Source organism: Pongo abelii, chromosome 15 (assembly GCF_028885655.2).
Source record: "Pongo abelii isolate AG06213 chromosome 15, NHGRI_mPonAbe1-v2.0_pri, whole genome shotgun sequence".
In the NCBI taxonomy this organism is placed as follows: Eukaryota; Metazoa; Chordata; class Mammalia; order Primates; family Hominidae; genus Pongo; species Pongo abelii.
Genome location: NC_072000.2, coordinates 49,047,077 through 49,060,823, shown reverse-complemented (window position 1 = coordinate 49,060,823; position 13,747 = coordinate 49,047,077). Strand labels below are relative to the sequence as shown.

The 13,747-nt window shown below is 37.2% G+C and overlaps 1 protein-coding gene and 1 non-coding gene across 6 annotated transcripts in view; both read right to left on the bottom strand.

Moving 5' to 3' along the window:
* Positions 1-13,747, bottom strand: part of PRPF39 (pre-mRNA processing factor 39) — a 31,392-nt gene that overhangs the window by 14,729 nt on the left and 2,916 nt on the right. The window contains exons 1-4 of one of the 5 annotated variants that reach the window (XM_054530081.2): positions 4,583-4,710; positions 4,315-4,383; positions 4,049-4,211; positions 3,802-3,920 (exon numbers count right to left, since the gene is read on the bottom strand). In XM_054530081.2, the coding sequence (XP_054386056.1) occupies positions 3,802-3,920; positions 4,049-4,135 (206 nt within the window). In that variant the 5' untranslated portion in view covers positions 4,136-4,211; positions 4,315-4,383; positions 4,583-4,710. Of the gene's footprint in view, positions 1-3,801; positions 3,921-4,048; positions 4,711-5,252; positions 5,596-13,747 lie in introns of those variants that run through there. The other 4 variants (XM_002824709.6, XM_054530079.2, XM_054530080.2 and 1 more) reach the window with 4 other exon arrangements.
* Positions 12,485-12,550, bottom strand: LOC112128871 (small nucleolar RNA SNORD58). Its single transcript, XR_002911322.1, has one exon. It is a non-coding gene; the product is annotated as a small nucleolar RNA SNORD58 (small nucleolar RNA).

Here is a 13,747-nt window from a genome sequence, read left to right as displayed (position 1 = left end):
AGAAGCACATTAAGGAAAAATAAAACTCCATATGATAAAAGACACCATAAACAAAGTTAAAAACATAACAACATTGGAGGAAATATGTTCAATATAGAAATAAAAGATTGAAGAGCATGTGTGTCTGTGCATGCATGTGCATATTTGGTGTAAGGTTTTCAAAAGAACAAAATGGATGTTACTGTCCCTACAGAACCCCAAATGATTCAGAAAATTAACCAGACACTGAAAAAAGTATGGAGAAAAGGGGAAGAAGACAAGAAGGTAATGAAATGAAGACAGAACGTTTAGAAGGTATACTTAATGAATGGTGAGAAATCTTCAACTTTCCCGCCCAGCTATGGGGATTTCAGAAGCTAGGTGTCCATTCCCCAAGTAAATAAAATTATTCTTTTCTAAACAAACTGCTTGGCTCAGCAATAAGATATAAGGTTACTATCACTGGGAATCCACCAGCAAAAAAGAGTGGCCACATGATTACACTACTGTGAAACACCACAGGCCAACTGATAATGCCCCATACAAAACACACAGTGCTTCCATATGCTTGTTTTTGTTTTTTTGTTTGTTTGTTTTTGAGACAGGGTCTCGCTCTGTCACCCAGGCTGGAGTGCAATGTCACGATCTCAGCTACTGCAACTTCTGCCTTCCAGGTTCAAGCAATTCTCCTACCTCAACCTCCTGAGAAGCTGAGATTACAGACTCCTGCCACCATGCCCAGCTAATTTTTTTGTATTTTAAGTAGAGACAGGGTTTCACCATGTTGGCCAGGCTGGTCTCGAACTCCTGACCTCAAGTGATCCACTGTGCCTGGCTCATATAGCTTGTTAATATCTAATCTGTAATAGGAACAAAAATCCAGAGATCACGTATCTCAGAGATGAAAATAGGTAAACAGAAAAATTTGAGGAAACAGTCCTGGGAACAGAGGAAAATCTCAACTATCCTTAGTATCATCAAAGAAATAACGAAAAGATATGCAGCCATGAAACAAGAATTGGAGAGTATAAAAAAAGGAACACTCAGAGAACAAGAAAGATTCTTGGATGTTAAGAATCTGGGCCGGGTGCTGTGGCTCACGCCTGTAACCCCAGCACTTTGGGAGGCCGAGACGGGCGGATCACGAGGTCAGGAGATGGAGATCATCCTGGGTAACACGGTGAAACCTGTTTCTACTAAAAATACAAAAAATTAGTCAGGCGTGGTGGCAGGTGCCTATAGTCCCAGCTACTCGGGAGGCTGGTGCAGGAGAATGGCGTGAACCCAGGAGGCGGAGCTTGCAGTGAGCCCAGCTCGAGCCACTGCACTCCAGCCTGGGGGAGAGAGGGAGACTCTGTCTCAAAAAAAAAAAAAAAGAATCTAATGGAAGATGTTAAAAATCCAATACAAGGTTCAAGGAAATACCTCAAAAACCCAGACAAAGTCTAAGACATGAAAAATAGGAAGAAGAAAAGAAAAACTCAGTAATTAAAAGAAGAGGTCCAACATCCAACTATTAAAAACAACAGAGAAAATCAAGGCAAGGAAATTGTCAAAATGAGAATATCCATAATAATAACATTTCTAAGAATAGAAAGACATTAGAATCTCAGAATGAAAAGACTCAACCAATCACCCAATAATCACAATAAGAAAAAGAAAATCCACATCAAAGCTCATTTTTATAAAACTTCATTTACATCAGACCCAAAAAGAACATCCTAACAGCTTCCACAGAGGAAAAACACGTTATAGAAAGAGAATCTATTCTAAAAGAATGGTACTGGACTTCTCAAAAGCAATAGCAGAAGCTATAAAGGAATAAATAATGCCTTCAAAGCTCTACGGAGAAAATAATTTTCAACTCCAAATTCTATAGCTTACCAAACCTTAAAATTATTTTTTCATCCAAGCATCCTTTAACAAGAAGTTATAGGACACACTCTTCTAAAAGTTGGACATGAAATCAAGAAAGAGTGAGATCTAATAATAAACTCACCCAGAAGTGAGGTAAAGACATCTCCTAGAACCATGATGATGAGAATATCCCAAGACAACTCTTGTACAGCAGAACTAGAAGACCAGTCCAGATTATAGTAGGAAGGTTTCCAGGAGAGACAGCTCAAAGGAGAGGAAAAAATGGAACTTACACATTTTTTAACAGGTCTGATTGTATAGAAAGCTATATTTAAAGCCTTCTACAAAGCTGCTGGAGAGTATGAAAAAACCTTAAATGTTCAAAGAAAATTAGAGAAACGGGAAAAATGAGGGGCAGGGGAGGAGCAATTAAAAACCAAAAAGGTTATAAAATGAAAAGACAGTATGATGAAAAATATTTATAGTTTTTGATCTCTTTTTTTTTTTTTTTTTTTTTTTTTTGAGACAGGGTCTTGCTCTGTCATCCAGGCTGGAGTGCAGTGGCATGATCGATCTTGGCTCACTGCAACCTCCGCCTCCAGGTTCAAGTGATTCTCTTGCCTCAGCCTCCCGAGTAGCTGGAACTACAGGCATGCGCCACCATGCCCAGCTAATGTTTTTTGTTTTTGAGACAAGGTCTCACTCTGTCACTCAGGCTAGAGTGCAGTGGTGCAATCACAGCTCACTGTAGCCTCAACCTCCCAGGCTCAAGCACTCCTCCCACCTCAGTCTCCCAAAGTCCTGGGATTACAGGTATAAGCCACTGTGCCCATCCTTATTTATGGATTTACAATGATTAAAAAAAAATACTGAAGCTGATTATTGAAACCTATCCTGTACCTATATTGGAAAGATAAGGAATGGGAAAACAAAGTGTAAGTGGGTTAAAATTCTCATTTACCGTAACAGACACATAATGTCTACAACTAACAGAGAAAGAAAGAAAGCAACATAGATCTACTGTTATACACATGGTGGAAAATACCAGAAGAGCTAAAATATTTGAAGGGAGGTGGAGGGGGTACTTTTTGTTACAAGCAGTTTAACATTAGCTAACTTCTTAAGCAATATGCACATGCTTTCTTTTGAAAACCAAAAACAAATACATTAGCAAACTACTGTAATCAAGAAAAAGATAACGTAATAGAAAAATGAGCAAATAATATCAACAGGTAATTTAAAAAATGGCTTATATAAGCATATGAGAACACGGTAAACCAGGATGAGCAATCAAGATATAAACAAATTAAAACAGAGATGCCATTGGAGGTAAAACAAACAAAAAATGTGGCACAGCTGTGGGAAAATGATTATTTTCATACACTGTGGGAGTTTAAAATCGATACCATTTTTGAAGGAACATTTGATAAAACTGAGCTGTGTGTTCCCTTTGACAGAAGTTCCATTTCTAGTGCATTCTACAAAAAATATTGACTTGTACAGAGATGTTCACTGTAGCACTGATTATTTCCTATAAATAAGGATTTGGTGAAATGAAGTAGAGTACTCTGGCTTATAAGATACTTTTTATAAAGTATTATAAAATACTTTTTGTAATCGTTAAAAAATATGGCAAGAAGAGATTCCCAAACATTGTTAAAAAAAAAAAAAAGTCAAAGAGCAGTATGAAAACATACGCACAAATACGTACTTATACATACATCTGAAAGAACACACACCAAGCTATTAACCTTCAGGAGTGGAATTGGGGACATAAGGAGCATGGACTGTAGGAGGGCTTTATTATCTGCATTTTCAAATCATAAAGCATAAGTTTATTACCTGTATCATTTTTTTAATGGAATAGAAGTTAAACTTCCAGCTTAGCTTTCATGAGCTCTATTATGAACATCAGAATAATTATTTATATCATAAAAAACATTTCAGTATCAATGTTCCACATACCCTCTTATCGTATTGTTTGTCTCAGGATCACCAGGGTCCAATGTTTCTTTTAAGAAGTTTATATAATGTATCCAAAGGTCAACACTAAGAGGTATTGCCTGAAGCCCCCGCCGATAAACCTAAGAAGAAAACAGCAAACTGTACTTCAAATATTTAATTATTTCTTAACAGAGAGGCAACACTGTGTTATCCGGTGAACCTTAGAAATACTAATTACTGGAATTTTGTTTAAATAATCTACCATTACCATTTGGGTGGAGGTTGGATAGAACATGGCAATGTTCTGATCCCCACGTGCAGAGTCTTGATCTTCAAAGCGCAGCAGTCCCTGCATTCTGACCGGGTTGTGTGGGCAGGCTTTGGGTTACAGACCATAGGGCACAGACCCATTAGAGCATCAATGACAGCGTCTGACCAAAAATGCAATAAGACGTAGCAAATGTGACTAGCAAACCAACTATATTGTTTGGAAAATGAGAAATAAATGTAAGTGAGAGAAAAGCCCTGCCCTACTTGTTAAGCTGCAGTGTAATACAGAGGCTTGCACTGCAAAGCTTGACAAACTGTAGAGGTTTAACGCACCTGCCAACAAAGAGAGAAAATATTAGCTACAAATGCCACAAGAGTGACAAATGCAAATAAATACCCTATAAAAATTGTTTGACCATAAATGGTAGGTACTGCCAGCCAAAAAAAAAAAAAAAAAAAAAAAATTCTTTGTTTTGTTATTAATTGGCTTACAGTACCTATTGGAGATAAGTTTATTCAGTGATGTACGCACCTCATCTGATGGTTTAATGTTGTCGTGCCGCTTTTCAAGGTCTGCATACTTTTTCCAGTAACCATAGCAATACGGATAGTGTATGAAAAATCTGTCAAATGCCTTCCTGGCAGCCATCAAGTGATTCTGATAAAAATAAAACAGTATTTAAATATTGTGGAAATTTCTGTCAAAAAAATATTTATTATTCCTTTCAAACGTTATTATCTAAAAAAAAATAATAAATGGCAGGCTTAAAAACTCCACATGCAGGCTGCTCTGCTGATGGAGCAGCCCTTCTTTTATTCCTTTACTTTCTTAATAAACTTGCTTTCACTTAAAAAAAAAAAAAAAAAAAAAAAAAGCCTACACAGGCAGCAGCCCCCTTTTTCTTCTAAATGCAATTGAAACAGAAGGAACTAATTTTGCCAACTTTTTATTTCAGCAATTTTACACACACACTTACACCTCAATTATTACAAAACATTAAGCTTTGACACTACTGACTCTCTACAACATACAAAAGCTGTAAGCTATTTTCAAAGCTAAAAATGTATCTACCAAATGTTATTCAACTTCATTTGAAAATTATGAGTCAATTTTAATCATAAACAATAAGGTCTACTGTTTCATTATAAATTAATGACTTGATTAATTTGTCCCTTCTGATACCATTTTAATAGTTACTAACCTCCTGTTCTACATATTGAAGCAAATATACCCAGCCTGTAAAATCCTGAGGATTATTTTCTACAGTTTTCCAAAATTTTTCATATTCTGGAGGGAAATTTGCTTCTGTTTCTGTCAGCGTCACTGGAAGGTCCACAGCACTTGCCATTTCACTTTCTTCTGTAGATGCATTCACATCGGGAGAGTCATCAGGTGACTGTTCCATTTCTGTAACGTTCATAATCTCAGTACTGAAATCAGTAGGATGTTCTACCACTACCTCTGAACTGTTGCCTGTGCTGCCATTACTAGAATTTCTGTATTCGTCCATGTGAGAATTTTGCATATTGTCTTCAGTTAATGATCTGTGGAAACACAAAAAAAGAGAAATATCTTCCAAATGCCAATAAAATTATTTGGCCTCAACAACACCTTTTAAAAAGCCCTAATTTAGCTATTAAAGAAATATTAATGTGATTCTTAATCCCCTACAAGTCAGAATCAGAAGGTTCATTAGTTTTTATATTACAAATAAAATTATAAATTCTTCACAAAACGGCCATTTTGTTGTTGGTATCTGAATGAAAACCAAATAACTATGGATTTGTTACCTCATTCAAAAAACAAATAAGTACACTGCCTGCTACCTAATGAAGAAATACTATTTAAAATTCAATGTTTCTTATTTAGGTAAGAATCTGATTTGGTGCCTGAATGTTACCTTGCTGTATCAATCACTGGAAAACGGCATATCTTTAATAACTGTTCTGGAGGCTAAAAGTAAAACTGACAAAAATTCTGGTCATGGGTATAAACATTTCAAAAGGAAGCTCATCACTTGGCTCAGGATAAAGTTTTAGAAAAGATAAAATCATATTGCTTAAATTTATCTATATACTTACCAATTATAAATCCTGACAGCTAGGTTTCAACTTTATTATATAAGATATAAATTATGGTTTTAAAAAATTAAACAGTAATTTTTAAAGTGAATAAATGTTACTTAAAACACATTTAAGGGGCCAGGCATGGTGGCACACAGCTGTAGTCCCAGCTACTCAGGAGACGCTGGGACAGGAGGATCACCTGAGTCCAGAAGTTCGAGGCTGCTGTAAGCATTGACCCTGCTACAATATTCCAGCCTGGGCAACAGAGCACGACCCTACCTCTAAAAAACATATTTGAGAAAGGCTTACAGTCTGGATAATAACTATAAAATATATTTAAAATTATGTCATCTAATTTTTAAGGCTATAAGTTAATAAGCAATTACCCCTTTAAGGTAGTACCACATTATATTTTCATAATTACCTTCATCTCTTCCACTAACAGCTTAAATGGAAACCAAATCATTAAATTATAGGGCATGTCTCATTTTTTCTAAAATGAGGAATTATTCTCAAAATTAAGCAGACCATAAAACTGATTTACTCTTAAAATATACTTAGAATATACTACTACTTAATATATTAATAGTAGTTAATTTAAAAGATGACTAAAACTTTAAAGACAATAATGCAAAGGAAGAAATGCAAATGACCAATAAACATAAAAAAGACCTATATCTTTACTAATAAAGACATAAATCAAAATAATGAGTGTACCAAATAGCAACTGTACATATTTTATACTATGGAAATAATCAGAAAAAACATGTATTTGTTTAAAGGCATTCATTACCAGCACTGTTGTATAGCAAAAATGGAGGGTGTATTAAGAAAAAGACTGCTTTGGCTGGGTGTGGTGGCTCACGCCTGTAATCCCAGCACTTTGGGAGGCTGAGGCAGGCGGATCACCTGAGGTTGGGAGTTCGAGACTAGCCTCACCAACAAGGAGAAACCCTGTCTCTACTAAAAATACCAAATTAGCCAAGCGTGGTGGTGCATGCCTGTAATCCCAGCTACTCAGGAGGCTGAGGCAGGAGACTCTCTTGAACCTGGGAGGAGGAGGGTACGGTGAGCCGAGATTATGCCATTGCACTCCAGCCTGGGCAACAAGAGTGAAACTCCGTCTCAAAAAAAAAAAAAGAAAAATGAAAAAAAAGAAAAAGACTGCTTTAATAAATAGTATATTCAGCCAGGCACGGTGGCTCATGCCCGTAATCCCAGCACTTTGGGAGGCCGAGGAGAGCAGACCACCTGAGGTCAGGAGTTCGAGACCAGCCTGTCCAACATGGTGAAACCCCATCTCTACTAAAAATACAAAAAATTAGCAGGGTTTGGTGGCACGTGTCTGTAATTCCAGCTACTTGGGAGGCTGAGGCAGGAGAATCGCTTGAAACCGGGAGGCGGCGGTTGCAGTGAGCCAAGATCGTGCCACTGCACTCCAGCCTGGGCAATACAGTGAGATTCCGTCTCAAAAAAAAAAAAAAAAAATCATATACTCATATAATGGAATAATAAGAATTAAAAAGGAAATATGTATAACTGTATTGATACAGAAAAATATCCATTATAGATTTTTAAAATACATATATATGCATACACACACGCACTCACAGATTTGTAAGGATTTACACCAAATAAAATAAAATACAATAAAACTGACAGCTGGTGTTAACAATTGTTCTCCACAAAAAAAGAGAGATGTGTGCTTTATTCTTTTTGCTTATCTGCAATTACTTAACTGAATGGGGGGAGAAGTTTTTTGTTTTTTTTTAAAAAGCCAGCTATAGGTTGACTGGATACATTTTTTTTTTTTTTTTTTTATAATTTTATGACTAACATACTTTAAAAATCTGAGTTTCACTACCATCTGTGCAGAAATTTGCAAATCTGGCTCCAAACAAGTCAACTAGTAAGCTGTTTAAAACTAATATAGATTCCTTACCGACTACAATGATTCTGAGGTCTAGGGAAGGGCCAAGAAAGTTATACTTCTACCAAGTTCTCTAAATAATTCAGAAAAACAGAAACTTGTTTGTGGGTAAACTCTGGAGAGTATAACTTTTGGACTGAAGAATAATACTAAATTTGGAAAGATGCTGACGACTTTTTTTTTTTTGGAGACAGAGTCTCAATCTGTCACCCAGGCTGGAGTGCAGTGGCACAATCTTGGCTCACTGCAGCCCCCGCCTTCCGGGTTCAAGCGATTCTCCTGCCCCAGCCTCCTGAGTAGCTGGGACTACAGGCACGCACCACCATGCCCAGCTAATTTTTGTATTTTTAGGAGAGACAAGGTTTCACCATGTTGGCCAGAATGGTCTTGATCTCCTGACCTCATGATCCGCCTGCCTCAGCCTCCCAAAGCGCTGGGATTATAGGCGTGAGCCACCGTGCACGGCCGATGCTGATAATTTCTCTCTGGAAAAGTTGCACTAATCATCTGGCAGACACTGTTAGTTGCCTACCCAATATCCCTTCTCACTATTAGTAATTTCCTTACTAATAAAATACTGATTTCATTCAAAGCAGCAATATAGTTAATCTCATGTAAGTGACCACAAAACTGAAAAGAACATCAGCTGCAGAGCTCTGAGAAAGCTTCTGCTTTTTTGATAAAAAGGGACAATCACAACTAGTGTGGTTCTTCCTTCTACCAATTTATTCTTACCTTGGATTTGACCATATCTGAAACGATTCATGTCCATGAAGTAGTCTATAAGGGATTGGCCAAGAAAATTAAGAAATACCAACCTTGACATCATCAAGCTCTAACAAAATGCCACCTTCCTATTGTGTGAGGAAATAAATTCATATTTGTTTAAACTACTATCAATATACAAGTTTTCTATTACTTTGAGACAAAATGAATTCCTAACCGATTAAGCCATCAACAGTGCATGAGACTGTCCATTGCTTTATATCCCCGTCAACAATAGGTATCATTTGCTCATCTAATTTTTTTTAAACAAAGTACCACCTCATTTTGATTTTCATTTTCTTAACTATGAGTAAGTAAAATTTTTATTTCTTTTTTTATAAATGCCTTTTCACATCTTTTGCCCATATTTTCTGTTCATTACTAATTTTTTTTCTTATTGGTTTGTATACACTCTTCGTAAACTAAGAAAGTCAGATCTCTGCAAAATTGTAAAATATTATTATGAGTTTGTCATATTAGTTTTGCATTTGGGGGCATGTGTCTATGTGTGACCCTTTAAAATTGTCACATAGATACAAAACCCAGATTCTAAAACATTTCCATCATTTCAAAATGTAGCATGGCCAGGCAAGGTGGCTCACACCTATAATCCCAACACTTTGGGAAGCCAAGGTGGGTGGATCGCTTGAAGCCAGATGTTCCAGACCAGCCCGGGGAACAAAGTGAGATTCCATCACTACAAAAAAATTTAAAAATTAGCTGGGCGCAATGGTGTGTGCCTATAGTCCTAGCTACTGAGGAGGCTGGGGTGGGAGAATCACTTGAACATCCAATAGTTCAAGGCTGCAGTGAGCTACGCTCACACCACTGCACTCCAGCCTGGCAGACAGAGCAAGATTCTATTAAAAACAAGGAAAAAAGAAAAAGAAAGAACAAAATAGTATGAAACTATTTTTTTCCTAAGAAAGAATAAATTTTAAATGTTAAAAGACCTTGAGTCTGAATGCTATTGAAAGAATTAACTACAACCAGGTAAACCTAGGGAATACACAAAAATTTGAAAGGAAAAAATGGGACATGTGGGGATGGGGGAAGGGAACAAAAAATTTTCAATGCCTGATGGATGTCCAGCACTATATTACATTCCTCGTAGTGACATATAAGTGTAAGATAAGGTCCTTACTCACTAACGTCTATTAACCAGGTAGAGAAAGAGCTAACACACAACACACACAACACACACACACACACACACACACACACATTTGGAAATAAGCTCTCAAATGAAACAAAGTGAAAGATTATTGAAAAAATCATTTGAAAACAATAGCAATCTATAGATGAAAACCTTCATGAAATATAATTAACTTTGAAAAATTATGGAATAATAGAAAAAGAATGGTAAACTATTCTAGAATGTGGAACAACCCATTGAACAACTCTCCTTGACAGCAGACAAGAAGGTAGAAATGATGACTGAAAAGATAAGAGAGACATAGAATGACCAGAATGAAGAGGCTGGTATTGAGAAGTAGAAGGGTAAAAGCAGAGTAAGTAGCATGGAGCCATATTATGGACACAAGAATTTGAGAAGAAATTACACAAAAAGCAAATCTAGCCAATGCATAATAAAAGAGAATCCAAAGTAGTAGACTACCAGAAAAAATAAGTTCCCTTCTACTTCAATGAATGATTAATGTCATCAACTTTTCCAAGTTTAATCACTTCAGGCCCTAGGAAAAGGCAAAGTAACTTATAAATTTATTTTGTTCTTTTTCCCCCTTACTTTAAAGAAAAAGATACGTTTGAAGATTAATTTTCCAAATGCAAATTAGTCACCAGTTTGTGGTTTTGTATTTCAAAGCTCAGTTTAAAAACAGAATACAAAAAAGACTGTAGGCTGATACATTCTGAGTCATTAACTAGCTACCCTATTCTAATTTCATACTTAGGTGAGACATAAGGGTTTCTTCTGGAATCAGCAAATTTACCACACCCCTGCGTCTTCAGAGCCTGTCAATTACTCCCTGTCAATCACACCCTGCAATCACAGTGTTGTAAAAAGATTTAAGAACATCAGCCTTATGCTTATAGAAATCATTTTGATGATTACTTCATAAATCACAGAGCAAAAAGAATACACTAAAGTTATTTTTTAATGAGTTACTCTAACATATTATTTATATGTCAATTATTACCAGTTTATTCTTAACAACAACCAATAATTTTCAACTAGCAACATAAAATGGGAAAGGGTACAGAATAGCTGTCAAAAGAAAGAAAACCAGCCAGGCATAGTGGCTCCTGTCTGTAATCTCAGCACTTTGGGAGGCCAAGCAGGCCGATCACCCATGAGTTCCAGACCAGCCCAGGCAACATAGCAAAAACCATTCTCTACAAAAAAAATACAAAAATTAGCTAGAGGCTAAAGTGGGAGGATTGCTTGAGCCTGGGGAGTCAAGGCTGCAGTGAGTCGTGATCGTGCCACTGCACTCCAGCCTGGGCGACAGAGCCAGACCCTGCCTCAAAAACAAGAAAGAAAGAAATCAAGTGTGATACTGACATAAAAACAGCCAAATAGACAAATGAAATAAAGAACCCAGAAATAAACTCCCTTCTCAAATGGCCCTCAACAAAGTGCTAAGACTGCTCATTGAGGAAGGGATCCTCTCTTCAAATGGTGCTTGGAAAACTGGATATCCATGCACAAAAGAATGAAGTTGGACCCTGGTCTTATACTACATGTAAAAATTAACTTAAAATGAAGTAAAGACCTAAATGTAAAACATAAAACTATAAAACTCCTAGAAGAAAACGTAGGGGAAAGCTTAATGATACTGGACTTGGCAGTGAACTCCTGGATAATGCCAAAAGCACAGGCAAACAAAAGCAAAAACAGACAAATAGGACTACATCAAATTTAAAAGCTTTTGTGCATGAAAGGACACAATCAGTGGAGTGAAAAGGCAACCTACAGAATGGGAGAAAATATTTGCATATCATATCTCTAATAAGGGGCTAAGTAATCATCATCTCTTCACCGTATCAGTAATTTTCAAACTGTAGATTGCTTCAGACCAGTTTCTTGAACCTTTCTTCAAATGGAAAATAGAATAGAAAAAAATTTTAGCACAGTGCTTTGCATAGTAAAAGTATATGGTTTTATAACACTTTCATGTAATAATACATATACGTGTGTAATTCAACTATTGTATATCGAGCTGCCTGGCTTAACAAAAGACACTCATTATTTCCGAAGAATGAATGAATGAAAGCATGTCATCTGCACTGCTATAACTTCAATTACTAGCTATTAATGATAATAAGAGATGCTATTTATTGAGCAAATATTTTGTTAAATGCTACCTTCCCTTTTAAGGATGACAAAACCAATTCATTAAGGTTAAATAACTTGTCTAAATGTACATAAATAGTAAGAAACAGAGCCAAGATTCAACCTCATCCTAACACCAAAACTCTTGCCTCTTCTCTACTAACTTGTACAGCCCAGACATTCTATTTCTGTTGAGTTTTGCATTCTGTTTTTTCCAATTCCATTCCTCTCAGCTTAGGAACCTTAGTACATGCAGTTTCTTCTACCTGAATGCTTCTTCATCCCTTTACCTGACACCACACTCTTACTCAGTGCCTTCAAACTAACTAAAGCCTAATCTTCTGGGCCAAGTTTGCTTTTTAAGTTTTTTTTCAACAATTGCTCAGAGAGTAGTTGTTTTCATAATTAATCCAAAATTGTGCTAAGAAATGCCATCATCACAGTGGGCAAAGTTTAACATCACTTCCTGAAAAGTGTTATCATACCCCCCAAATAAATTAGGTTGCCCTCAATCATGCCCCGACAGCATTCTTTTTCTCCACAGCACATAACACATTTGTGATACTTGTTCAATGTGTATCTTCTCTACCAGATTACACATTTCTTGAGAGTAAGGACCAGATCTACCAATACACAGCGATACAGTACACCTGGAGGCCTAGTATACACTCAATTCATTGAACAATAAACAAGTAACATTAGTCTTCAGTCACCCATACTAAAACTGAGTATGTTACTTTCATAACCAAATGGGAAGTGATAAGTGCTTGGGCTTTAGATGCCAGAAGAACAGATTTATGAGGCCAGGTGCAGTGGCTCACGACTGTAATCCCAGCACTTTGGGAGGCTGAGGCGGGCAGATCACAAGGTCAGGAGATAGAGACCATCCTGTCTAACACAGTGAAACCCCGTGTCTACTAAAAATACAAAAAAAAAAATTAGCCGGGCATGGTGGCGGGCGCCTGTAGTCCCAGCTTCTCAGGAGGCTGAGGTAGAATGGCGTGAACCCAGGAGGCGGAGGTTGCAGTGAGCCGAGATAGCGCCACTGCACTCCAGCCTGGGTGACAGAGCGAGGCTCCATCTCAAAACAAAACAAAACAAAACAAAAACAGTCTTCTGGCTACTCATTAGGGAACTCTGAGCCAATTACTTAACCTCTCTAAGCTTCATTCACAAAATAATCAAACATATCTTGGTATAAAAATGAATGATCCCCTATCCCATGATGTATACAATTAAGATCTGTCCATCGAAAATAATAATATACTCTGGGCCACCCGTGCAGTGGCTCAAACCTGTAATCCCAGCACTTTGGGAAGTAGAGGTGAGAGGACTGCTTGAGTCCAGGAGTTCGAGACCAGCCTGGGCAACATAGGGAAACACCGTCTCTACAAAAAAATTTAAAAACTAGCTGGGTGTGGTGGCACGCACCTGCAGTCCCAGCAACTTGGGAAGCTGAGGCAGGAGGATCACCTGAGACCCAGGAGGTGGGGGTTGCAGTGGGCTGACCATGTCAGTGCACTTCAACCTGGGCGACAGAGCAAAATAATACACCTTAAAAAATTAACTATCCCCTTCTTTCCATTCACACTACTAGTGTTATAATTTAAGTATTTATTTTCTCCCCTCTGGATCAATGT